Raw genomic sequence first — 27,403 nt, 5'->3', positions numbered from 1 at the left:
ATCCGAGACACCTGCCTCCCGGCTAATCTCCTCTCCCTCGGCCGGCACCTGAGACAGTGCCAGAGGGGAGGGGCCTGGAGAGGGAGGCCTGGCTGACTCCTCTTCCTCATGCTTGGAGCTTTCTTCCTCCGATGGGACAGGCTCAGAGGGCGGGGCCACAACACCCAGCTGAGTTGCCTGATCGCCGGAGGCTTTTCAAAGCATTAGAAAAAATGCTTTGAAAAGGTTTTTTTTTTTTAAAGTTGGCCACGCCCACTGTCACATTACTCCACCCCCACCCCACCAAGCCATGTCCACAGAACCGGTAGTAACAAATTTTACATTTCACCCCTGCCTCTTTGTATCCTCACCTCGATGCACTGCTTGATCCAGAAATGGTTCCCCATGGCTTCCCAGTTTTGGGAACAGGTGATATACAGTAGCCGCTCGTAGACCCGTCGCTTCATGGAGCTGTCGAAGACCTCGAAAAATTTAGCCCTGATGAGAGGCTGGGTGCATCGGAGGCCAGAGAGAAAGGCTGGCTCGAGCTTGGCGGTCAGCTCGCTCCCCGAAAGGTTTTCATCCCTAAGAAGAAACAAAGGGAGGAGGAATTTAAGTTACTCCTGGTTGTTTTGTTTTTTAGCAGTTGTGTCAGAAGCTTCCGGGTTGAAAGGATTAGCCGGTGACATTACGGTTGCCCTGAGGAAGCCGAGTCGGGGGCTCCTTTCATGTCCCTAAGAGGAGCTGGAGGGAAGGACAGGAGCTCAACCCCGTCCCGAGGCAGCCGTTGGGTCTCGAACGTGGGCTTGCTAACTTCCTGCCCAGTATTCCAACCACTCGAGCCACCCCGCTCCACTCCTGGTAGTAAAGGTTTAAAAATAATTAGGGGAGAGACATGGAATAAGTTCACCTGTAGGAGTCGGCTAACGAGAAAGCTCTTCCTGGACATGACAGGAAGTCCTTGACTTATGGCCATAATGGAACCTGGTCATGAGAGTCGCAAAGTGGGGGTCACTCACGTGACTGGCTGGATTTCATGAGCTATTTCTCTGGCAGTCATTAAGCAAACGCTGTGGTCGTAAAGGGAACACAGCGGTCATTAAATGAACCCATGGGGCGTTTTTGCAGGAAACTGGATTCTCAGCAAAGGCGTTATAAATCACGATTATGTGGTTAAGAGCCTCGGTGGCGCAGTGGTTAGAGTGCAGCACTGCAGGCTCCTTCTGCTGACTGCGGGCTGATTGCAATTTGGCAGTTCGAATCTCACTAGGCTCAAGGTTGACTCAGCCTTTCAATCTTCCGAGGTCGGTAAAATAAGGACCCAGATTGTTGGGGGCAAGTGGCTGACTCTGTAAACCACTTAGAGAGGGGTGTAAAAGCACTGTGAAGTGGTATATAAGTCTGCTATTGCTTGGGAAGGAAGGAAGGAAGGAAGGAAGGAAGGAAGGAAGGAAGGAAGGAAGGAAGGAAGGAAGGAAGGAAGGAAGGAAGGAAGGAAGGAAATAGTGGTGCAGTTGTTACAATGTAGCGTTGCAGGCTATCTCTGCCCACTGCCAGGAGTTCGATCCTGACTGGCTCAAGGTTGACTCAGCATTCCATCCTTCCGAGGTCGGTAAAATGAAGACCCAGATTGTTGGGGGCAATAGGCTGACTCTTTACACCACTTAGAGAGGGGTGTAAAAGCACTGTGAAGCAGTATATAAGTCTGCTATTGCTTCGGAAGGAAGGAAGGAAGGAAGGAAGGAAGGAAGGAAGGAAGGAAGGAAGGAAGGAAGGAAGGAAGGAAGGAAGGAAGGAAGGAAGGAAGGAAGCCGTGGTGGCACAGTGGGAACAAGAGCTAAAACCTTAAAAGGGACCGGAAAAGGTTCCCCTCGCACATATGTGCTAGTTGTTCCCGACTCTAGGGGGCAGTGCTCATCTCCATTTCAAAGCCGAAGAGCCAGCACTGTCGGAAGACGTCTCCGTGGTCATGTGGCCGGCATGACTCAATGCCAAAGGCGCACGGAACGCTGTTTCCTTCCCACCAAAGGTGGTCCCTATTTTTCTTCTTGCATTTTTTACCTGCTTTCGAACTGCTAGGTTGGCAGAAGCTGGGACAAGTCACGGGAGCTCACCCCGTTACTCGGCACCAGGGATTCGAACCTCTGAACTGTCGACCTTTCGATCGACAAGCTCAGCCTCTTAGCCACTGAGCCACCGCGTCCCCAGCTAAAACCTTGGGGAACTGCAAAATTGATCGCCGCAACTGTCCCCAATCCCTAGGCCTTTTGACTTCAAAAGATGAATGATGCCTTCTTAAGGTCACACGTGGCGCAAATTATGAACCGTGGGACTGGGCCGGGGGTTGATTAATTGCTGTAATTTACCTGTAGACGTAGTTAACAAGGTCTAAGAACTGAGCGTTTAATTCAAGGTCCTCGGGAAAACGTTTTTCAATGTAGGTCATCATTTTTACCAGCAGAATGGACTTCTCGCGCAGCGTTGGAATCTGTTTGGGGGGGGGAAGAGAGAGAGGGGGAAAAAATGTTCATTTTTCTCATTTTTTTTCCTCAGCTTTGTTTCCCAAAGAGGGCAAAAGAACAGCTGCCGGTAAACTTAGCTTAACTTGAAATCATCTCTTAGTCAAACGCACAGGTTAATCCTCAAGTTACGACCGTAATTGGGACCAGAGCTTCCATTCTGTTGGCTAAGGGAGTCGTGCCTGGTTTTATGACCAGTTTGGCTCATGGCTGTTAAGCAAATCACTGCGGTTTATTCACTGTTAAGTGAATTTCGTTGTATGGGTATACTGTGTATACATGTACGATGGCAATAAAATTATTATTATTATGTGATACCGGGGAAAGAGAGGAGACATCAAAATTTTGGAAGCAGGTTGTAAGTTCTTCTGGGGAGGTCTCTCATCACTTTTAATAATCGCTAAGCCATCAGTCGTAAATCAAGGACTACCTATATCATCTGTATCAATACTGGCTTTCAGTATTGGCTGGCTAATACCTTACCAATACTGGCTAAGGCGGAACTAGAACTCACTGTCTCCTGGTGACTGGCCTAAAGTCACCCAGCTGGCTTTCTTGGCTAAGGCAAAACTAGAACTCACCATCTCCTGGTGATTCACCCAAAGTCACCCAGCTGGCTTTCATGCCTAAGGTGGAACTATAATTCATCATCTCCCTCTTTCTAGTCAGGTGCCTTAACCGTAAGGCCAGGTTCGAGTCTATTCTTCCCCTCTCCATATTCCCGCTAGGTTACCTGGTTAGCCGCCATGGACGAGCTGTTTTTGACCCACTCTTCCACAATTTTGACCACGGCACGCAGGATTTTGGCATCACTCGATTTTTCAATCAGCGAGGTGAGGATGCCCTGAATGAAGTTCTTCCTCATCTCCATGCTCATCATAGCCAGACGAGTCTTCACTAAGTCCAAACTCAGCATAACCAACTCGCTGGTGCCAGCTGCAAACACAATCAAGATAACAACCAGGATTGAGTGTGGTTCAACCAACAGGCCATGGTTTAAGGCGTGATTCAGTGCCTTAAATCTGGCTTAACACAATGAAGGTACAGAACCCTTGAATCCTACCCTCAAAACGACGCTATAGAGCACTGCACACCAAAACAACTAGACACAAGGACAGTTTTTTCCCGAACGCCATCACTCTGCTAAACAAATAATTCCCTCAACACTGTCAAACTATTCACTAAATCTGCATTACTATTACTATTAATCTTCTCATTGTTCCTATCACCCATCTCCTCCCACTTATGGCTGTATGACTGTAACCTTGTTGCTCGTATCCTTACGATTTATATTGACTGTTTCCTAGTATGATTTGATTGCTTATTTGTACTCTATGACTATCATTAAGTGTTGTACCTTATGATTCTTGATGAACGTATCTTGTCTTTTTATGTACACTGAGAGAATATGCACCAAAGACAAATTCCTTGTGTGTCCAATCACACTTGGCCAATAAAGTATACTTATACTTATACTTATACTTATACTTATACTTATACTTATACTTATACTTATACTTATAGTATACCCTGTTTCCCCCAAAATAAGACATTCCCTGATAATAAGCCCAATTGGGCTTTTGAGCGCATGGCAATAAGGCCAAGCGCTTATTTCAGGGTTCAAAAAAATATAAAACAGGGTCTTATTTTCAGGGATACACGGTAGTATAGTATAGTATTAGTATAGTATAGTATAGTATAGCATACTTATCGTATAGGTATAGGTATAAGTATAGGTATAGGTATATTCTATTTTCTATTCTATTCTATTCTATTATTCTATTCTATTATTCTATTCTATTATTCTATTCTATTCTATTCTATTCTATTCTATTCTATTCTATTCTATTCTATTCTATTCTATTCTATTCTATTCCCATTCCCATTCCCATCCCCATCCCCATCCCCATCCCCATCCCCATTCTAATTCTAATTCTAATTCTTTATTATTTATTCATTCAAGGAATTTATACAGGCAGCTTACAGCATTAATGTCTACAGAAATTCTCAGTCATCCAGGTCATGGTTGTCCCAAAGGTGCTTTTTCAAGAAACAACTGGACTTCCCTTTGTTTTGTTTTGTTTTGTTTTGTTTTGTTTTGTTTTGTTTTTTCTTGAAGACATTTTGCTTCTCATCCTGAAGAAGCTTCTTGGATGAGAAGCGAAACGTCTTCGTGGAAAAATACAGTCCAGTTGCCTTTTCAAAAAGCAGCTTTGGGACTTGCAGCATTAAGAATCCACCACGTAAAACTCCCAAAAAATGACCACCACTCAACAGCGGCCACAAATACAATATCACACTAGCCACTTGATCGACTCCATAAGAGGGGATATTTCTGGATCTGCCCAATCTTCTTTTCATGAATGGTTCACCTGAACAAGTTTTCTCAGCTTTCCAAAACAAGAGATGATAGCTATGAAAATCAAATCCTTGCCCCAAAACCAGCCAAACTTTCCATTTTAAGGATCAAAATTGCTCCAGCATGAACCTCAACAGATGATGAGGGGGCTAAAACGTATGATGAACGGTTGCAGGAACTGGGCATGGCTATTCTAGTGAAGAGAAGGACCAGGGGAGACAGGATAGCAGTCTTCCAGTATTTGAGGGGCTGCAACAGAGAGGAAGGGGTCAAGCTATTTTCCAAAGCACCTGAAGGCCAGACAAGGAACAATGGATGGAAACTGAACAAGGAGAGATTCAACCTGGAAATAAGGAGAAATTTTCTGATGCTGAGAACAATCAACCGATGGAACAGAAGTTGCCTTTGGAAGTTATGGGAGCTTTGTCACTGGAGGCTTTCAAGAAGAGACTGGACTGCCATCTGTCACAGATGCCGTAGGGTTAAATGCTTGGGCAGGGGGTTGGACTAGATGACCTGCAAGGTCCCTTCCAACTCTGTTAATCTGTTATCTGTTACTTACCTGTATTGGCTTCCACGGTTCCTGACTGAGTCTGCTGGTTCAAATGCTCCCTCACCATCTTCTGCAAGGATCTCATGAAGACCGAAATAAGCCTGTCGATATAACTCGGATTATTGCTGCAGGCAGATTTGAGGATCATTAAAGTACCTAAAAAGATATAAAGGAAACAGAACCGGGCGTTATTGGGAGAATAAGAACAGGATCGAACCCGTCTGCCTTGAACTGGCCTCAACTAAGGCTATTCTGAAAGGGATAAGAGAGGTTAGATGAGAGGTGTCCAAACATGTCCACTTTAAGATTTATGGACTTCAACTCCCAGAATTCCCCAGCCAGCATGAGCCCTAACTCATGCAAGTACAGTCACTTTACATCAGAGGGGTCCAACCTTCGTCCAATTTAAGAATTAGGAACTTCAATTCCTAGAATTCCCCAGCCAACTCTTGTACCTTTAGATCAGAGGTGTCCAACCTTGCCAACTTTAAGACCTGTGGACTTCAACTCCCAGAATTCCCCAGCCAGCACGAACCCTAACTCATTAAAATACACTCACTTTACATCAGAGGTGTCCAAACATGTCCACTTTAAGATTTATGGACTTCAGTTCCCAGAATTCCCCAGCCAGCATGAGCCATTAAAATACAATAGCTTTACGTCAGAGGTATCCAACCTTCGTCCATTTTAAGACTTAGGAACTTCAACTCCCAGAATTCCCCAGCCAACTCTTTTCTACCTTTAGATCAGAGGTGTCCAACCTTAGCAATTTTTAGACTCGGGGACTTCAATTCCCAGAATTCCCAAGCCAGCATGAACCACAATTTATTAAAATACAGTAGCTTTCCATTAGAGATGTCCAACCTTGGCCACTTTATGGACTTCAGCTCCCAGACATCAATTCACTTTAACTTTGAACAGTGACTAAATGAATGGTTGCAAGTCAACAATTACTTGTAATTCTTTCCGCAAAAGGGCCTAAGAAACAATAACTTAAAAAAGGCCGTGTATTAGCTCAGAGACGTGGTGGCTCAGTAGTTAAGACACTGAGCTTGTCGATCGAAAGGTCGGCAGTTCAGCAGTTCGAATCCCTAGTGCCGCGTAATGGGGTGAGCTCCCGTGATTTGTCCCAGCTTCTGCCAACCTAGCAGTTCGAAAGCAGATTAAAAATGCAAGTAGAAAAAGAGGGACCACCTTTGGTGGGAAGGGAACAGCGTTCTGTGCGCCTTTGGCGTTGAGTCATGCCGGCCACATGACCACGGAGACGTCTTCGGACAGTGCTGGCTCTTCGGCTTTGAAACAGAGATGAGCACCGCCCCCTAGAGTTGGGAACAACTAGCACATATGTGCGAGGGGAACCTTTACCTTTACCTTATTAGCTCTGAAGGGAGGGGAGAGGGGGAGGAGGAAGAGAGACCCCATGGAAACTAATCAAGGAGAGATTCAATGTAGAGATTAGGAGAAATTTCCTGACAATTAGAATAATTAATCAGTGGAACGGCTCGCCTTCAAAACTTGTGGGTGTTCCATCACCAGAGATTTTTAAGAAGAGGCTGGACATCCATTTGTCTGAAATGGTAGAAGGTCTCCTGTTTGAGCAGGGGGTTGGACTAGAAGACCTCCGAGGTCCCTTCCAGCAAATTCTTAAGTCTATTTTGAATGGCCAGCAAAAGAAAAATCAAAAAACTATAGAAAGTTCTCTCCTTCACAGTTCTCCAAATATTAATATAAATGAAATCAGGCCTTTTTTTTTGTTTGCTTTGTTTTGTTCCTGATTATGTGCTCAATCGTAACGATGCGATCAATCAAAGCGCTTACCAAAAAGTTGAGAAGGGTTCGCGCTGGTAGCTTTTTCATAGTTGGTAAGTCCTTCGTAAATAACCTTCCCAACAGCCGCGTAGAGGCATTCCAGTTCTTCGTATTTGGAGGCCACGCTTGAAGTACCTGCACAAGAGTAGACAGAGTGTGAGAGAGATTCCCATGCTGAATGGGATTGTTCAACTTTTAGCAAGTGTATTTGTGTATTGTGTATTTTCTCTCTTATTTATTTATAGCCCACCTTTTATTAGTTGTACAAATAAACTCAAGGCAGAGAACATAACCCAGCGCATCTGCCTCCTGCCATTTTCCCCACAACCATGTTCCCCGCAACAATGCGATCCAGCGAGATCCGGCCATAAATGGTGTGAATGAGTTTTAATGTTTTTAATAATTTTTAAAATGTTTTCTATAATGATTTTAAATGCATTGTGAGCCGCCCTGAGTCTTTGGAGAGGGGCGGCATACAAATTGAATTAATAAAATAAATAAATAAATAAATAAATAAATAAATAAATAAATAAATAAATAAATAAATAAATAAATAAATAATAAACAACCACCCTGTGAGGTGGGTTGGGTTGGGCTGAGTAGAGAGGGACTGGTCCGAAGTCACCCAGCTGGCTAGCATGGCTAAGGCGGGACTAGAACTCACTGCCTCCTGGTGATTGGCTCAAACTCACCCAGCTCGCTTGCATGGTTAAGGTGGGACTAGAACTCACTGCCTCCTGGTGATTGGCTCAAACTCACCCAGCTGGCTTGCATGGTTAAGGCGGGACTAGAACTCACTGCCTCCTGGTGATTGGCTCAAACTCACCCAGCTGGCTTGCATGGTTAAGGCGGGACTAGAACTCACTGCCTCCTGGTGATTGGCTCAAACTCACCCAGCTGGCTTGCATGGTTAAGGCGGGACTAGAACTCACTGCCTCCTGGTGATCGGCTCAAACTCATCCAGCTGACTTGCACAGCTAAGGCGGGACTAGAACTCACTGCCTCCTGGTGATTGGCTCAAACTCACTCAGCTGACTTGCATGGCTAAGGCGGGACTAGAACTCACTGCCTCCTGGTGATCGGCTCAAACTCACCCAACTGGCTTGCATGGCTAAAGCGGGACTAGAACTCACTGCCTCCTGGTGATCTGACAGGTTCTGAAGAACCGGTAGCGGAAATTTTGAGCAGTTCGGAGAACCGGCAAATACCACCTCCGGCTGGCCCCAGGAATGGGGTGAGAATGGAGATTTTGCAATATCCTTCCCCTGGAGTGGGGAGGGAATGGGGATATTGCAGTATCCTTCCCCTGCCACACCCACCAAGCCACGGCCACAGAACCGGTAGTAAAAAAATTTGGATTTCACCACTGATGAGGCCTCTCCCTCCCCAGGTAAGAATTGGCCAAAGGGAATGTATTCACTTCTCTCCGTCTTATCGAAAGTCCTTCTTTACACCTAATTTCCCTTCCTTGTCTTATTAATACAACCATGTTCAACAACTGAGAAAACGACACTTTCAAAGCTGAGCGGGTGGGGAAAAAACCCCGGTAATTGCAAAAAAAAAGACATTAAATTTATGACATGCATTTTCTTGAGCCAAAGTAATAACTGCCACAGGTTATTAAGTTTTTATGCCACCGGATAATGATGTATTTTCTAGTGGTTACCTAGTTCCGCTTAATTTTTTTTTTTTTTTTTAATTTCAATTGGGGGGATGCGAGTGCAACTTTCAAAAAAATAAAATGAAATAAAAAGAAGTCCGTAACAAAAAGCACAACAGAGAAAGGCGACATCAGAGAAATGTTCTGCCCTTGATTTTTGGTCTCCCATTTTCGACAGGGCGGATTTGATTCAAATCAAGTCGATTTAAATCGTGATTTAAATCACGATTTAAATCACTAGCAAAAAGGCTTAATTTAAATCAACTCAATTTACAGTATTTTTTGGCGTATAAGACGCACTTCCCCCCCCAAAAGACGGTGAAAATTTGGGTGCATCTTATACACCAATTGTAGCCTCGCCCACCCGTCAGCCCCCACCCTTTGGCCTCCGCCTCCCAGCAATTTACCTCCTTGCAGCAAACAGCCCGTTTCAGATTCAGCACAGCCTAATTAGCACAAGAAGCTGGGATTGGCTTTTCAACCATCAGCTGTTTCAGGCTGCAGTGACTGGCATTGCCTATTGCCACGCAGGCCTCTGCTGTTTGCTGTTTGCTGCAAGGAGGCAAATTGCTGGGAGGCAGATTTTTTTTTTCCTTGCGCTAATCAGGCTGTGCTAAAAATGAAACTGAAATTGAAACCGGTTGTTTGCTGCAAGGAGACAAATTGCTGGGAGGCAGAGGCAGATTTTTTTTTCTTGTTTTCCTCCCCAAAAAAGATAGGTGCGTCTCATAGTCCGGAGAGACTTATACTCCAAAAAATACCGTAAATCATAGTTTTTAAAGAGCAAGTCATCTCCGTCCCGCAGCGGCTCCTTCTCTGACTCACCGAGAGTCCCAATATTGCAGAATATACAGCCACATGCTCCATAACTAAACTCCATTTCATGCTGAATAAACTGAATTATGAATGTATCTTAAATAGAAAACTATCTTTAGATAGAGTTTTACTCCGAAAGCATTTTATTAAAATAAATTTGATAAAAATAAAAAAAATAAAAATCCGATTTAAATTTTTAAAAAATCTGATTTTTTTAATATTTTTTTTTTTTTAAAAAGTCATCGATTTTTATCCACCCTGGTTTTCGAGGAGGACCCACGAAAGGCCGCTTCCATTCCCGGCGGCCATTACGTACTTGGTTCGGTGGGGAAGTTGCTCATTAAGCGAGAAAGGAGCGTGTGGACGGCTCGCAAGACTTTGGTGTTTCCACAGGTCATGCAGGACGCGATCCCACGCTGAAGTGGTTTGAAGCTGCTCAGGATCACCGAAGACTGGAGGACGGTGAGCAGGAAACTGAGGACTTCCAAGCCGGTGCAGATGTTGGCGAAGTTGGCTTGGTTGGGCTGCTCCTGGAAACAAAACGTGGGCGTGAAAAAGAAGATTTGAAGGCACAACCTGTTCTGTTCCCGTCCCCACACACACACAAACAGCCAGCCGGGGGTTAAAGAAGTACTCGGCACACACAAGGTTCGTTATCAGGAACTTGGCAGCAATACGATAACCGTCTGCCAAGTGCTTTACTTCAAGAAGAGGGAGTGTTCCTCCACCAGATAATCACCAACTAATACACACAGTTTTCAAAACAGTCCAGCTCAAACATGGAAACTTCAGCAGATTAGGCGTTGTACAAAGTGACTAGCCAAAAGTTAGCTTTGTCCGTCACAGAGTCTAAATGGCCACCACACTCTCTTATATAGCCTGTGGGGTGTGGTCCAGTGACTCAGCTTAATCCCTGGCACGCCTCCTCATCTGCTGCAAACGTTTATCTCGCCTTCGTTGGCGTGGATCCAGGAACGACTTATCCCCCTCATCGCTGTCATCGGAGACACCCGGCTCCTGGTCAATCTCCTCTCCCTCGGCAGACACCTGAGGCATTGCCAGAGAGGAGGGGCCTGGAGAGGGAGGCCTGGCCGGCTCCTCTCCTTCATGTTCGGAGCCTTCGATAAGATGGGCTCGGGGATCACAACCGCCAAAATTCACGTGCATGGACCATCTATTCTGAGCTGCTTAGAAGAAGAACGAAGTTCCCATCAGACACCTAAATGCTGAACTCAAGAAATAATTCTCTGGAAACTCAACCTTTTTAAAAGAGTTGCTTGCATTGGAGGAGAAAAAAAAAAGACAAGCATCTAACATCAATATCCCGTATCTGGGCCTAGCTTGGCTGCCTCGCTGTTCCTTTCCCATTCGCAGGCCGTCGACTTCTCATCCCACGAGTCCAGAACGGGGACGAGCGTTCATTATTTGAGACGATAAATCAATCCCATTAAGCCCAACGTTTTCCAAGTCGTGACATCGAATTAAATTGGCAATTAAAAGACGCCAACGTGACATTTCAAGAACGCTCGCTTTCCATCCGCAAACAGCCCTTCGCAACCGATTTGGTTTCCTCCATAATTTTTTTTTTAAAAAAAAACAAACAAACATACACCGCAGGACAACCCATAATAACAAAAACCAAGGTGCTTTATGAAGCACTTAATTACTCTGATTAGCTCTTTCAAAAAGCCACCGCTCACAAACTTACCACGGTCATTAGAAGCTTATCAAACCACTGCAGTTTTAGCTCCGATTTTGGCCACATGTCCGGTCGTAAAGCTGTCTTCAGAAGGTTAACGCAGCGTCGAGAGAGCACTTCTCCTGGAGAGCCGGCGGTGTTTGAGTTGTCATTTACCTAGCAATTAACCAGAATAATTACCCGGTGGCAAATATTTGTCATCATCATCTTTTAGAGCTCATTAATATTTTAAGGCCATCATCCCTCCCGCGTACGCAGGAATGGCAATTTTGCTTCTCCAAACAGACCTGGAGATGACTGATTAAAGGATAAATGGCCTTCAATCCTTCCAGTAAATTTCTTCTGGATGGAGAAACGAGGTTTTAGAAACCTCCACCCTACCCTGAAAATCAGGCTTGTCAGATGCTACATCTTTTTTATCCTGCTCTACGGAGTGGAGAGTTGGTCTCTGGACAGAAAAACCACTTGAAGAAACTAGAAGCATTTGAAATGCGGATTTACAGGCGGCTGTTATGTATACGCCGGGTTGACAAAATCAGAAATGAGGAGGTGATAAGCTGCGTGGGAAAGCCAAGGGAAATCATCAAAGCCATAAAAAAGCGAAAGTGAGAATATTTCGGACATTGTGATGCGACACCCGGAAAAATACGGCATCCTTCACTTCATCCTCCAGGGAAAGATTGAAGGCAAACGAGGTCCAGGCAGAAGAAGAATTATCATGGCTTCAAAATCTAAGGGACCGGTTTGGACAAAACTCAGCAGCACTTTTTCATGCGGGGGGTAGGGCTTATATTACCAGCATCCTGAAAAATCATGCTAGGGCTTATTTTCCGGTTGGGTCTTATTTTCGGGGAAACAGGGTAGGTTGGATCTCTCCTTGATAAGCTTCCATCCATTACTTCTTGTCCTGCCCTTTGTAGAGGCACAGCCTTTCCACTTTTGATGAACAAGATCTCCTCGGATATTGTCTCAGCCCTCGCACAGTTGCAATTCACCCGGAGTTAAGTTGCCTTAAGCACATATCCACCCAGATGGTGGCAATGCTAGTGGATTTTGGTTTCTCTTTCTCCGCGTTAGGGTCAAGAAAAGGCTCCCTTCAATGGAGGCAAAGAAACCGACTTTCTGACACTAAGCAAGCCAAACCGCGTTCGCTTCAGAAGAGCACACCGTACCTGGCAGGCAATTCTAATCAGGAAATTGATCACCGTGTCGGTATGTTGCTTATCGATAGACTTGGAGAAGAGAGCATCCGCACCGGAAAGAGACTGGCTCCGTCCGAACACCTGAGAACACAGAGGGTTAGCCAGGTGTTACAACAGCCTACGAGTACAGGGAAACCGCACAGCAAAAATTAGAATAAACCCACAATTCAAAGGTGCTCTAAATATGTCAACAGGCACACGGAGTCCTTCGATTCCTCTGCATTTCTTGGCTCCTTATTTTGAGGATTGTTGAGTTTTACGGTTGATTATTTCCCCCCTCCCCCCCTTTTTTTTAGTGTTTTTTAATCAACAGTTTGGTCTACTGGTGAAGGAACCAAGCTAGAAACCAGGAGACTGTGAGTTCTAGTTCTGCTTTAGGAATGAAAGCCGGCTGAGTGATTTTGGATCAATCGCTAGGAGATGGTGAGCTCTAGTTCCGCCTTACGACAGGAAAGCTGGCAGGTGACTTTGGACCAATCACCAGGAGATGGTGAGTTCTAGTCTCGCCTTAGGCATGAGAGCCAGCTGGGTGACTTTGGGCCAATCACCAGGAGATAGTGAGTTCTAGTCCTGCCTTAGGCACGAAAGCCGGCTGAGTGATTTTGGATCAATCACTAGGAGATGGTGAGCTCTAGTTCCGCCTTAGGCATGAAAGCTGGAGGGTGACTTTGGACCAATCACCAGGAAACGGTGAGTTCTAGTCTCGCCTTAGGCATGAGAGCCAGCTGGGTGACTTTGGGCCAATCACCAGGAGACTGGGAATTCTAGTCCTGCCTTAGGCATGAAAGCCAGCTGGATGACTTTGGGCCAATCACCAGGAGACGGTGAGTTCTAGTCCCACCTTAGGCATGAGAACCGGCTGGGTAATTTTTGACCAGTGACTCTCTCTCTCTCTCTCTGCCCAACCCACCTCACAGGGCTGTTTTTGCAGAGAAAAACAGCAGGAGGAAGGAGCATTAGCTATGTTTGAGTTATTCATAAAAAAAATAAATATGGGATTAACAATAAATACAAGAAATAAAAGTGCTCTCGATTCCCTCCGAAGGAAAAGCAGTGCAAGCCACAAGGGGATAAAAGAAACGAGGGACGGGAACCCCAAACCCCAAATCCTTACTGTACTGATTGCTCCGGTCGCCGTTCGGAACCGCTTCACTTCCTGACCGGAATCCACCGACAGTCCTCTTTTCACCACCGACGAGGCAGTACTCACGCCCTCGCCACTGGCCCCCGGGTCCATGTCCGAATCCGGCTTTTGGGGGGAGGGGGAGGGGGGGAAGAAAGGGAGAAAGCAGAGGCTCAGGGATCAGAAATTGCCCCCGTTCTGTTGTGACCCAGCTCCCCAAACACGACAAACCCTCTGAAGTTAACTCAAAGATTCCTTTATTAGGAGCGCCAACATCCCCAGTAAAATGTTTCTCTCTCAACACAGGCTAACAATTCTGTCCGGCAGGGAGATGAATAGTTGTCTGCTGTATCTATTCATCTCCGCCCCCTGCCTTTTATCCCCAGAGCTAGGGTGGGGCTTCACTAGTAGTGGTTGCACTTCCATCCCAAGGACCAGCCCATAGATTTCCACTGCTCTCCTCTCCTCTGCCATCTGCACATATCAGGCACTGGACCCAGCTGTTCCTCTTCTTCCTCATCAGCCACCTCCAGACCTGGGGGCTGTTGACTCAACATCTGAGGGCTGACGGACGGCCCAGGCTCTGCCTCTGTCTCTCACTCTTTGCCAGCTCCATTCCCTCTTCCCCCTCGGAGCTCTCAGATTTCCTTGATGCTGACCCTGACTCCCGCTCCTCCTCCTGCTCCTCTAATTCAGCTGCTGGAGAGCCCGGCGGCCGACAGACTGCAACGCATTCCCCCGATTCTCGCAGGCAGCTTCCCCCCCGAGGGGTTTACCTGCTGATCTTTGATCCGTTGCAATTCCCACTTGATGATCACTTCGGCCAGGTCCACCGCCAGCTTCCTCTGCTCGATGGTCACGCTGGGAGTGAAGCCCAACCTCTGCATGGCGCTGACCATGTGCTGCACTAAGTGGTGTCTCACCGGGTAGTACACCTGCAAAGGCGCGTCACAGAACAGGCGGCATATAAATCAAATTTTTTTAAAAAAAAAAAAAAAATCTGGGTCCTCATTTTACCGCCCTCGAAAGGAAGGAAGGCTGAGTCAACCTTGAGCTAGTCAGGATCGAACTCCTGACAGTGGGCAGAGATAGCCTGCAATTCTGCATTCTAACCACTGCACCACCATGGCTTCCTTCCTTTTTCCCAGTTGCCTCTTGGGGAAAAAAAAAAACACCTTTGGGACAACCATGACTTGGATGACCTAGAATCTCCATAGACACCTAGCAAACATGGCCACCATGGCATGTGGTCCTTAAGTTAGTTACCAGTTTCGGTTTTTAACGTGCAACATATCCAGGCAGTTAAAGAGTTAACATAGCAGTCCCTGCTTTGCATATCACTGTTATACTGCAGTGCAGTGCGAGCTGCACTGGCTCCCGGTGGTCTTCCGGGTGCGATTCAAGGTGTTAGTTATCACTTTTAAAGCGCTCCATGGCTTAGGACCTGGGTACCTACGAAACCGTCTTTTGCCACCAATAGCCTCCCACCGACCAGTTCGTTCTCACAGGGAGGGACTACTCAGGGTACCGTCAGTCAAATGATGCCGACTGGCGACTCCCAGGGGGAGGGCCTTCTCTGTGGGGGCTCCAACCCTTTGGAATGAACTGCCCCCCGGAGATACGGAATATCCCTGATCTCCGTGCTTTCCGTCGTGCCCTCAAGACCCTGATGTTCCAACAGGCGGGGCTAAACATACGAACCTGTGAATGATTTTTTTTTTAAATGTTATCTAATTCTGGGTTTTTATTTAATTGACCAAACTAAGTAATAATTTTAATTGGCAATTTTATGATGTTTGTGTGCCTATATTTTTCTTAGACTGTACACCGCCTTGAGTCCTACGGGAGAAAGGCGGTATAGAAATATAATAAATAAATAAATAAATAAATAAATAAATAAATAAATAAATAAATAAATAAATAAATAAGTAAGTAAGTAAGTAAGTAAGTAAGTAAGTAAGTAAGTAAGTAAGTAAGTAAGTAAGTAAATAAGTAAGTAAGTAAGTAAGTAAGTTAGTTAATTCATACCTTGAAGTGCTGAACTATCAGGTGCAAGATATGGACCAGCTGAGGCACAGTGTGGCCTTCTTCCACGATGATCTTCCTGGTCCAGTGAGTCAACATCTGGTGGCCGTCCTCCATTCGAGCAGGCACCGCAGGGGTCAAGATAGCCATGGCTTGTCTGACAATGATCCGAGCCTCCATTGCATGAGCCTTCAAGAGACTGTGGAACACCTGAACGGAAGGATAGAAGGAAGATGGTTAGGGGGCTGGAGGCTAAAACGTATGAAGAACTGCTTCCAAAGAGAGGCCACCTCTTTCTTCGCCCTTGCACGTACCTGCAAGACAATCTTTTTATGGATGGCGAATTTGGCAATGATGTGCGCCAGGAGCAGGTGCCCGCTATATTTGCAGGCCGGGTCCACGCAGGCTTTGGAGAGCAAGCAGGGCCAAGCGAAGGTCATCAGGCGGCGCAATTTGCTGTTGCGATTCTTGTTGTTGTCGTGTATGTGGTGCGGGGCGTGTTCCACCAGCAAGGTGGCGAACTGCAGGAGGTAAATCCGGAGCGAATCCAGCATGTCGGCTTGCTTTTCAGGATCCAGAACCTGAATCGCCCGAAAGGGGAGGGGAGAGAATTATCCAGAAGCGCATACAGGCAGTCCTCGAACTTACGACCACAACGGAACCCAAAATCTCTGTTGCCATGGGAGGCATGGGTTAAAGCGGGGTTTCGCCCCATGTTGCGACCTTTCTGGCAGCGGTTGTTAAGCGAATCGGTGCCGTTGGTTAAGTTAGTGAACCGACCCGGTTGTTAAAGCGAACCTGGGTTCCCCCATGGGCAGAGAGAGACAGACATCGACATACAGACAGAGAGACAGAGACAGAGGTTAAATATAGATGGATGGACAGACGGACATACAGACAGACAGAGATTAGACATAGATAGATGGGTGAGTGGATGGATGGACGGACAAACAGGCAGACAGACAGAAATTATAGATGGATGGAGAGATGGAGAGACAGAAAGACAGACAGATGATGGATGGATGGAGAGAGAGAGAGATGATAGGTGGATGGAGAGAGAGATGATAGGTGGATGGATGGATGGATGGATGGATGGAGAGAGAGAAATGATGGATGGATGGAGAGAGAAAGAGAGATGATAGATGGCTGGAGAGAGAGATGATAGGTGGATGGATGGAGAGAGAGAGATGATGGATGGATGGAGAGAGAGAGAGATGATGAATGGACAGATAGTAGAAAAATGATGATAGAGACAGACAGACAGTGAATAGATAGATGATGGATGGATGGATGGACAGATAGATGGTAGAAAAATAAGAGATAGAGATAGAGATAGATAGATAGATAGATAGATAGATAGATAGATAGATAGATAGATAGATAGATAGACAGATGATAGATAGATAATAGATAGATAGATAGATAGATAGATAGATAGACAGATAGATTGATTATAGATAGATTAGACAGACAGATGGACAAAAAATGGTAGAAAAATGGGAGAGAGCGAGAGAGAGATGGAGAGAGGGAAAGAGAGAGATAGGACAGACAGACAGAAGAAAAATTTGGATTGGACTGGATTGGATTGGATGATTAGACAGACAGACAGACAAAACTACCTTAGTTATGAAGACGCTGGTGATACTCTCAGGGTTATCTCCTTCGGGATTGGGGGGCCCCAGAAGCTGCTCCCCTTCCCCCTTTTCAAAGCTGTACAGGAAAGCCGGATTCAGAATGTACTGCAGAACCTATCCGCCAAGGGAAAGGAAAAGAATGTTTTTTTAAAAAAAACTGCCCAGGTGTAACCCAGAAGGGAATCAATGACCTACAATATTAGGAAGACAAAGCCGAAGTAGATCTCAAAAGGACATGAAGATCTTGAAATTCAATGTCCTTTGCAGGAAAGTTGCAGGCAAGCAAGCACGGGCAGCCGTATTGACGAAGAGGCATATTTGAAAAGGAGCCGGATCAATTCCTGACTTTTATTATTGTTTCTCTTCCGTGGGCATAGAATTCTGCTGGAACGAGATCAGCCAATGACAGGTAGTCCTCAACTTGCGACCGTAATTATTAAATTTGCAGATGACACGACAGTGGTGGGGCTCATTAATAAGAACAATGAGTCTGCTTATAGAAAGGAAGTACAAGGGCTGAAACCAAAAAAACCTAAAGAACTTACAATTGACTTCAGGAGGAAGAGAGATGTACATTTACCATTGTACATAAATGGCGAGGAGGTGGAGAGGGTGAGTAGTTTTAAATTTCTGGGCATTTATTTCTCAGAGGACCTCTCATAGACTATGAATGTTGACACGCTTGTGAAGAAGGCACAGAAGAGGCTGTACTTCCTGAGAATGCTCAGGAAGATAAATCTATCTCAGCATCTCCTCCTGTCCTACTATCGCAGCGCCATTGAGAGTGTCCTGACATACGGCATTCTTGCATGGTATGGGAGCAGCTCTGTAGCCGACAAAAAAGCTCTACAGAGAATCATTAAAACTGCCCAGAATATCATCGGACTCCAGCTACCAGCCCTGGACGACATCTTCGAATCTCGCTGTTTGAGAAAGTTGCATAACATTCTCCGAGACTCTTCCCATCCTGCTCACAATCTTTTTGGACTGTTGCCTTCTGGCAGAAGATACAGAACAATTAAAACTCGGACCGCACGTTTTCTGAATAGTTTTTATCCCAGAGCTATAATGGCATTCAACAATGAACTAAAGGACCACCATCCGTGAGCTGTTGGACAGCATTACTTGGTCTGTTGTGTGGATGTTTGGGTGGTTTAGGGGTGGGGAATTTGTGGTGGGTGGGAGTGTGTTTGGGGATTGTTATGTGTGTTGGGCCTGGTCTTTGGGTGTTAAGTGAATTTCGTTGTATGGGTATACTGTGTATATACGTACAATGACAATAAACTTTATATAATTGTACCTTAGATTTTGGTTATCGAGCCAGACATTTGTGAAGTGACACTCTGCCCCATGTTTTAGGGCTTCCTTGCTACCGTTGTTAAGTGAATCACAGCAGATGTTACGTTAGTAACAGTATACTCTGGCTTCCCCATTGACTTTGTTGGTTAAATAGGGGGATCACGTGACCCCGGGATGCAGTAACCGTCATAAGTACGAGTCAGTTGCCAAAGCGTCTCAATTTTGATCAGGGGGATGCAACGGTCCCAAAGGTGAAAAACGGGGCGCAAGTATTGGTAGTAGCCTTGGTAGTACAGTGGTCTAAGGCACCCTGTTATTAAGACCAGCTGCCTGCAATTACTGCAGGGTTCGAATCTCACCAGGCTCAAGGTTGACTCAGCCTTCCATCCTTTCTAAGGTAGGTGAAATGAGGACCCAGTTTGTGGGGGCAATAAGCTGACTTTGTATAAAATATACAAAAGAATGAAGGCTATTGCTGAGCACATTGTAAGCCGCCCTGAGTCTCCGGAGAAGGGCGGCATATAAATCAAATTAAAATAAAAAAATATTGTTTTTTTCAGTACCATTGTAACTTCGAACAGTCACTAAATGAACTGTTGTAAGATGAGGACTACCTGTAAAAACACTTAAAGGCGGGAACTCCTTGTTGCTGGGGAGCAAGGGAGGCCAAGTTGGCGTTTGCTTTTACCTTGGCTTTCAGTTCATCGCCGAAACCGAGGTCGCTGAAGTCGACAAAGCGGAAAAACAGCGCCCTCTTTTGGGCGATGGTGTAATTTTTGGGGATGTCTTCCTCCATGTACTCCTTCAGGAAGGTCAGGTTGCAGAGGAAGCGGCCGGTGAAGGCCCGGAGGAGCTGGAAGAGCAGCTCGATGTCGTTGTAATTTCTCCTGAGGGATGGAAGAGGGAAAAGCCAGAGGTGAAAACACGCGGCGTGTCCAAGGGGCTTGTCTCGTTCCTGAGGGGAAAAGAGGAACTGGGGGAAAAGGGAGGGAGGGAGGGAGGGAGGGAGGGAGGGAGGGAGAAGGAAGGAAGGAAGGAAGGAAGGAAGGAAGGAAGGAAGGAAGGAAGGAAGGAAGGAAGGAAGGAAGGAAGGGAGGGAGGGAGGGAGGGCAGGGGGAGAGCACGGGAGAGAGGGGGAGGGAGGCAGAAGAAAGGGAGTGGCAGGGAAGGAGGAGGGAGGGAGGGAGGGAGGGAGGGAGGGAGGAAGGAAAGAAGGAAGGAAGGAAGGAAGGAAGGAAGGGGGAAGGGAGGGCAGGGGGAGAGCACGGGAGGGAGGGGGACGGAGGGAGGGAGGGGCAGGGAGGGAGGGAGGAGGGAAGGAAGAGGGAGGGAGGGAGGAGGGAAGGAAGGAAGGAAGGATGGAGAGAGCGGGGTGAGGGAGGGAGGGAGGAAGGAAGAAGGAAGGGAGGATGAGGAGAGCAGGTTGAGGGAGGGAGGGCAGGAGGGAGGGAGAAGGAAGGAAGGGAAGGAAGGAAGGAAGGAAGGAAGGAAGGAAGGAAGGAAGGAAGAAGGGAGGGAGAAGGAAAGAAGTGGAAGGGAGGAAGGGAGGAAGGGAGGGGAGGGAGGGAGGGAGGGAGGGAGAAGGAAGGGAGGAGAGGAGAGAAGAGGAAAGGAGAGGGAGACGGGAAAGGGAGACAGGAGGGAAGGAAGGAAAGAAGGAAGAAGGGAGGGAGGGAGAAGGAAGGAAGTGGAAGGGAGACAGGAGGGGAGGGAAGGAAAGAAAAGAAGAAGGAGGGAAGAAAGGAAGGAAAGAAGAAAAGTTAAGGGAAGGGGACTCAACTTTACAGACAGGTTAAGATTTCTAGCCAAGAGAGGCTAGATAATAAATTGATAATAAATCGCTGGATAATAAATTGTAATAAATTGTCTATTATATCTGCTGGTTTGATTTTACAGCCTTTTTTTTCTTCCGGTGCCCAAAATAATATCCATTAGAATCCCACCCACCCCCTTTATTTTTTTTTTATTCTATCTCCCTCACCCTCCCCATAAGACCACCTGGGCTGAGATACCCTTCCCTCCGGAGCTTCATCCCATTCCCCTTTGAGTTCCCTACGAGAGCGAGCGACCTGCCCTCCGGACGGTTTATCTATCCCCAGAAAAGCCGGGCGCTCCGTTGAATAATCCCCCCCCACCCCACAAAAGACGCACTTGCAATAATTCAGTAAGCAGTAGGCCAGAAGTTTCGGCTCCTTCCAGTTGGTGGCCGCCATGTTCTCCTTGCGGTGCCTTTCTTGGAAAGTGTCGCTGACCCACACTCGCCTCAGTTGGCTCACCAAGGAATGCTGGCTTGCCAGCCAGCCTTCGTCATTCTTCACGATGATACTGATGATCTGTTGAAGGGGGAAAAAAACAAGAACGTGGGAAGGTAAATTGCCTGACCGGCAGGCGATCCGTTAACGTCCATTTGATCTTCTCTCAGTGGTGGTTGACCGAGTCAGCATCTTGCGCCCCCAACTGACCTCGGAAGGATGGAAGGCTGAGGCCAACGGCAATAGCGCTTAGACTTATATACCGCTTCGCGGTGTGCTTTTACAGCCCCTCTCTAAGCGGTTTACAGAGTCGGCCTCTTGCCCCCAACGATCTGGGTGTCCTCATTTTATCCACCTCGGAAGGATGGAAGGATGAGTCAAACTTGAGCCGGTCAGGATCGAACTCCTGGCAGTGGGCAGAGATAGCCTGCAACGCTACATTGTAACAACTGCACCACTATTTCCTTCCTTCCTTCCTTCCTTCCTTCCTTCCTTCCTTCCTTCCTTCCCTCCCTCCCTCCCTCCCTCCCTCCCCGCCCTCCCTTCCCTTCCTTTCCTTCCTTCCTTTCCTTTCCTTCCTTCCTTCCTTCCTTCCTTTCCTTCCTTCCCTCCCTCCCTCCCTCCCCGCCCTCCCTTCCTTCCTTCCTTCCTTCCTTTCCTTCCTTCCTTTCCTTCCTTCCTTCCTTCCTTTCCTTCCTTCCTTCCTTCCTTCCTTCCTTCCTTCCTTCCTTCCTTCCTTCCTTCCTTCCTTCCTTCCTTCCTTCCTTCCTTCCTTTCCTTCCTTCCTTAGAAATAGCACTACTTCACAGCCCTCTCTAAGCAGATTACAGAGTCAGCCTCTTGCCCCCAACAATCTGGGTCCTCATTTTACCAACCTCAGAAGGATGGAAGGCTGAGTCAACCTTGAGCCAGTCAGGATCAAACTCCTGGCAGTGGGTAGAGTCAGCTTGAAATTCTGCATTCTAACCATTGTGCCCCCACACCTTCCTTCCTTCCTTCCTTCCTTCTTCCTTCTTTCCTTTCCTTCCTTTCTTCCTTTCTTCCTTCCTTCCTTCCTTCCTTCCTTCCTTCCTTCCTTCCTTCCTTCCTTCCTTCCTTCCTAGTGTAGTGATTTGAATCCCACTACTGCTATTGAGCCCAAAAATCTGGGTCCTCATTTTACCCACCTCAGAAAGATGGAAGGCTGAGTCCACCTTGAGCCAGTCAGGAGCCTGGCAGTGGGTAGAGTCAGCTTGAAATTCTGCATTCTAACCATTGTGCCACCACAGCTTCCTTCCTTCCTTCCTTCCTTCCTTCCTTCCTTCCTTCCTTCCTTCCTTCCTTCTTCCTTCTTTCCTTTTCTTCCTTCCTTCCTTCTCCTTCTTTCCTTTTCTTCCTTCCTTCCTTCCTTCCTAGTGTAGTGATTTGAATCCCACTACTGCTATTGAGCCCAAAAATCCGGGTCCTCATTTTACCCACCTCAGAAGGATGGAAGGCTGAGTCAACCTTGAGCCAATCAGGATCGAACTCCTGGCAGTGGGCAGTGAATTAAGGCTGCAATACTGCAGTCTAACCACTGCGCCACCACTGGGCTCTCTTAAATCCAGCTGGGTACCTTTTATTTAGCATCACGTGTTCAAAAGGGAATAACCGTACCTTAATGGCTTGAAACTGGAGATCGAGCCTCATGGTGCTGGTACTGGGGGAACCAGGCCGAACAGCTGTCTGGGTCCCGCCAGGTAAGAGTAAGGTGATGAAACGGTTGGGATTTGCCGCCAGGACGTCCCGCAAAGGCTTGGCGTCTTTGTGTTTTAAAAAACTCTGGGGTGGGGTGTTTTGTTTTGTTTTTTGGAAAGTGGAGAAGAAGAAAAAAAGAAAAACTGCTTGGTGAGGAGAGCCATCTAACGTTTATGAAAGAAAGGGCCCAAGGCCTCCCATGCTAAACTGCATCTTAACAGGGTTCGCGGTTAAGCCAGTTCTTACAGGCTGTACACCGCCCTGAGTCCTTCGGGAGAAGGGCGGTATAGAAATAAAATTATTTAATTTAATTTAATTTTTAATTTTACCATGAACATCCTGCTCCACTGAGGGTCATTCAAGGTAGCTTCCATCATGAAGAGCTCGACCGTCTGAGACGGATGGCGGGTCAGGAATTTTATCAATGGTTCTCGGAAGGGACTGCCAGCCTGCAAAGTAGGTTACCAAGGGAAGAGGCTCGGTTAACACGTGAGCCTGCGGAAAGCATGGTTTTTAAGAGGAGGGTGGAAGGGAAGGAGGGAGGGAGGAAAAAGGACAGAGAGGAGAAAGGAGGATAGAGAGGAGGGAAGGAGGGAGGATAGAAGATAGAGAGAAGAAAGGAGGATAAACACAAAGGAGGGAGGGAGGGAGGGAGGGAGGAAGGGCGAAGAAAGGATAGAGAGAAGGGAAGGAGGAAGGAAAAAGGATACAGGAGAAGGATAGAGAGAAGGGAGGGAGGGAAGGGAGGGAGGGAGAAGAAAGAATAGAGAGAAGGAAGGGAAGAAAAGAGGATGGAAAGAAGAAAGGAGGAGAGAGAGAAGGGAGGGGAAGGAGGAAAAAGGATAGAGAAGAAAGGGGGATAGAGAGGAGGGAGGGAGGGAAAGGATAGAAAGAAAGAAGGATAGAGAGAAGGGAGGGGGGAGGGAGGAAAAAGGATAGAGAAGGAGGATAGAGAGAAGCGAGGGAGGGAAGGAAGGAAGGAAGGAAGGAAGGGAGAGAAGAAAGAAGGAAGGGAGGGAAAGAGGATAGAAAGAAGAAAGGATAGATAGAAGGGTGAAGGGAGGAAAAGCGATAGAGAAGAAAGGAGGATAGAGAGAAGGAAGGGAGAAAGGGAAAGAGGATAGAAAGAAGAAAGGATAGAGAGAAGGGAGGGAGGGAAAGAAGGGAGGGAGAGAGAAGGAAGAATCGAGATAAGGAAGGGAGGAAAAGAGGATAGAAAGAAGAAATGAGGATAGAGAGAATAGAGGGGGAAGGGAGGAAAAAGAAGAAAGGAGGACAGAGATAAGGAAGGGAGGAAAAGAGGATAGAAAGAAGAAATGAGGATAGAGAGAATAGAGGGGGAAGGGAGGAAAAAGAAGAAAGGAGGATAGAGAAAAGGGAGAGAGGGAAGGAAGGAAGGGAGACAGAAGAAAGAATAGAGAGAAGGAAGGGAGGAAAAGAGGATAGAAAGAGGAAAGGAGGATAGAGAGAAGGGACGGAGGGAGGAAGAAAAGGAGGAAAAAGGATAAAGAAGAAAGGAGGATAGAGACGAGGGAAGGAAGGAAGGAAGGAAGGAAGGAAGGAAGGAAGGAAGGAAGGAAGGAAGGAAGGAAGGAAGGAATAGAAGAGCAGTTTGGAAAACATTAAGAAAAAACACATTCTTTACCTCGATCAACATGGCTCGTTCTGTTTTCATCACCACTTCCAGCAAAGGTTTGACCAGCGTCTGAGGAGCAGCTGGGATCAGATGAAACAGGTTGATAATTGCTGAGCAGATCTTCATCTCCTGCAGATGAAGACAGAAATATCAGCGAGCGTCCAGCAACGGTTAGATACACATTTAGGTATATATATTTATATGGCCCTAACCGAAGCTACAGCCCTGTTTCCTACAGGGGATGATGGCTAGCGAGCCAGAGCAAGGAGTTAAACCATGGTTACTTACCCCCAGGCCATTTAAGGAGCTGTTTAAATAGTTTGGACAGGGGTGGGGATGTATTACCTAGATCGCTGGGTGATATTTGGGCAGTGAAATCTTTTCTCGTTCGTTTTTAATGGGATGACAGTAGGAGTAGGGGGGGGGGCTTCAGATCCTTTAGCAACGGGTTCGCTGCCCCGTTGCTGGGTGGGTGTGGCCATGGTGGGCGTGGCCTAGTCGGCCGCCTGCACCACGGTGGAGGGAGCCTCCCCAGGCTCCGGAGGCTTTTCTTGCGCCTCCGGGAGGTCGAAAACTGCTTCCCCTGGGCTCCGGAGGCCTGAAAGAGGCCCGTTTCCGGACTTCCAGAACCTCCGATAGACCCGTTTTTTGTACTCCCGGACTCTCTGCGCGGCCCCTACACTTACCTGGAATGATGAATGGGCCGCGTGGAGATTCCTGGGAGGGGAAGGGCAGGGTGGGAGGGGCATGGCCAGCCAGGGGTGGCATTTGGGGGTTCGCCGAACCCCGGCGATCCTTGGCTAGAGGATTACCCGAACCTTGCCAACCCCCCCCCCGGGAGCCCAGCCCTGAGTAGAAGCGTGGGAAGTTATGAAAAAACGGATTTTTTTTTTCTGTTCCAAAGGCAAAATGAGCTCCAGGGCTGAAAATGGGCAGGATTAGACCATAAAATGGCTTTCTCTCTGTCTTTCCAGAGATTTTTCTCCAGCGCTGCAGTTGAGCGATTCATGAGGACTAGCTGCTTTAAAATCCAAGCCCTGCCACAACGGCCGTGCCTCTCTTTTTTTTTTTTACAAGATGGCTATTTTCTACTAGTTTTTTTTTTTTTTTTTACACTGGATTGCTAAAAAATCTGTATTAAATCTAGAAAGGAGACTGCATTTTCAAGGTTTAGAGAAGCTTCCAAATCCGGGGACCTCGGGTTATTTCTTTTCGGTTTGGCATTAGCAACTCAAAACGTTCAGAGATATATAAATACACACACACACACACACACCAAAACCTCCTAGGGGAAAAAAATAAAGAACATGCTTAAAACTCCTTCACACGGCAAGTGTTACGTAAACTGTCACAGACGAGAAAACAAGAGGACAAATCACAGCACTGCACTCAAAGGCACAATGCACTCTGCCCCGATGGGCAACTAAGACGACTGACAAAACACACCAAAAGGTTAACAATGGAACCAAAAAGGTAGTAAAAGGAACAACAGGGAGAAGGAGGAGGAGGAGGGGGACAGAGGGAGGGAGGGATGGAAGAAGGAAGAAAGGAGAGAAGGAGAGAAGGAGGAGAAGGGGAAGGGAGGGGGGGAAGGAGGAAGGAGGGGCAGGAGGATAGGAAGGGAGGGAGGGAAGGACGGGAGAGAGGGGTGAGGGAGAAGGAGGAGGAGGAGGGGGAGGGAGGGAAGGGAGGGAGGGAAGGAGGAAAGAGGGGGAGAAGGAGGGGAAGGGGAGGGAGGAAAGGAAGGGAGAAATGAAGAAGGGAGGAGGAGGAGGAGGGAAGGAAAGAAGGAAGAACAGAAAGAGGAGGGGGAGGGAGGGAAGGAAAGAAAAGGAAGAGGAGGAGGGAGGGAGGGAGGGAGGAAAGAAGTACAGAAGGAGGAGGGGGAGGGAGGGAAGGAAAGAAAAGGAGGAGGAGAAAGGAGGGAGGAGAGGGAGGGAGGGAAAGAAGGAAAAGGAGGAGGAGGAGAAAGGAGGGGAGGGAGGGAGGGAGGAAGGAAGGACAGAAGGAGGAGGGAAAGGGAGGGAAGGAAAGAAAAGGAAGAGGAGGAGGGAGGGAGGGAGGGAAGGAGGGGAGGAAGGAAGCAGGGGTGGGTTTCAAAATCCATCACTGCCGTTTTGCTTTTGGACGCGCACGAGTCCGGGTGAGTGGGCAGAGGTCCACCACTGGAAAGTAGGGGCAGAGGGATGGAGGAAGGAAGGACAGAAGGAGGAGGGGGAGGGAGGAGAGGAAGGAAAAGGAGGAGGAGGAGGAAGGAGGGAAGGGAGGGAAGAAGGAGGGGGAAGGGAAGGAAGGAAAAGGGGGAGGAGGAAGAAGGAGGGAAGGAAGGGATGGCGGGACGGAGGAAGGAAGGACAGAAGGGGGAGGGAGGAGAGGAAGGAAAAGGAGGAGGAAAAGGAAGGAGGGAAGGGAGGGAAGAAGGAAGGGGGAGGGAAGGAAGGAAAAGGGGGAGGAGGAAGAAGGAGGGAAGGAAGGGATGGCGGGACGGAGGAAGGAAGGACAGAAGGGGGAGGGAGGAGAGGAAGGAAAAGGAGGAGGAAAAGGAAGGAGGGAAGGGAGGGAAGAAGGAAGGGGGAGGGAAGGAAGGAAAAGGGGGAGGAGGAAGAAGGAGGGAAGGGATGGAAGAAGGAGGGAAGGAGGGAAGGAAGGGATAGAGGGACGGAGGGATGGAGGAAGGAAGGAAGGACAGAAGGAGTAGGGGAGGGAGGGAAGGAAGGAAGAAAGGAAAAGGAGGAGGAGGGAGGAGGGAAGGGACAGACGGACGGATGGAAGGAAGGAAGTAAGGGGAGAAGGAGGGGAAGGGGAGGGAGGGAGGGAGGGAGGAAGAAGGAAGAGGAGGGAGAAGAGGAAAAGGAGGAGGAGGAGAAAAAAGAAGATGACAAGAAAAGGGAGGAGAAAGATAACAAGCAAGGAAGGGACAGAGGAAGATAAGTGAAGGAGGAGGATGCATAGAAGGAGGAAGGTGAAGAGGAGGAGGAGGAGGGAAGTTGACCAGGAGAAGAAAGAGGCAGAGGAGAAGGAAAAGGAGGAGGAGGAGGAGGAGGAGGAGGAGGAGGAGGAGGAGGAGGAGGAGGAGGAGGAGGAGGAGGAGGAGGAGGAGGAGGAGGAATCACCACTTCCTT

At 47.5% G+C, this 27,403-nt stretch overlaps 1 protein-coding gene across 4 annotated transcripts in view; it reads right to left on the bottom strand.

Annotated features, from left to right (window-relative positions):
* The window catches only part of TRRAP (transformation/transcription domain associated protein), a 131,279-nt gene that overhangs the window by 60,688 nt on the left and 43,188 nt on the right, over positions 1-27,403 (bottom strand). For all 4 annotated transcript variants that reach the window (XM_087878567.1, XM_087878570.1, XM_087878571.1 and 1 more), the window contains exons 32-49: positions 24,291-24,410; positions 22,975-23,094; positions 22,565-22,729; positions 20,829-21,010; positions 19,366-19,564; positions 17,364-17,492; positions 16,059-16,325; positions 15,748-15,954; positions 14,496-14,654; positions 13,711-13,845; positions 12,567-12,677; positions 11,404-11,550; positions 10,012-10,225; positions 7,229-7,354; positions 5,420-5,566; positions 3,232-3,434; positions 2,346-2,467; positions 351-564 (exon numbers count right to left, since the gene is read on the bottom strand). In XM_087878567.1, coding sequence (XP_087734693.1) covers positions 351-564; positions 2,346-2,467; positions 3,232-3,434; positions 5,420-5,566; positions 7,229-7,354; positions 10,012-10,225; positions 11,404-11,550; positions 12,567-12,677; positions 13,711-13,845; positions 14,496-14,654; positions 15,748-15,954; positions 16,059-16,325; positions 17,364-17,492; positions 19,366-19,564; positions 20,829-21,010; positions 22,565-22,729; positions 22,975-23,094; positions 24,291-24,410 — 2,967 coding nt within the window. The remainder of the gene's footprint in view (positions 1-350; positions 565-2,345; positions 2,468-3,231; positions 3,435-5,419; positions 5,567-7,228; positions 7,355-10,011; positions 10,226-11,403; positions 11,551-12,566; positions 12,678-13,710; positions 13,846-14,495; positions 14,655-15,747; positions 15,955-16,058; positions 16,326-17,363; positions 17,493-19,365; positions 19,565-20,828; positions 21,011-22,564; positions 22,730-22,974; positions 23,095-24,290; positions 24,411-27,403) is intronic.

This window comes from Pantherophis guttatus, chromosome 14 (genome assembly GCF_059756535.1).
Source record: "Pantherophis guttatus breed Tessera chromosome 14, ASM5975653v1, whole genome shotgun sequence".
In the NCBI taxonomy this organism is placed as follows: domain Eukaryota; kingdom Metazoa; phylum Chordata; class Lepidosauria; order Squamata; family Colubridae; genus Pantherophis; species Pantherophis guttatus.
Note: the sequence above shows the minus strand (reverse complement) of the source record. Positions and strands in the feature narration are given on the sequence as shown.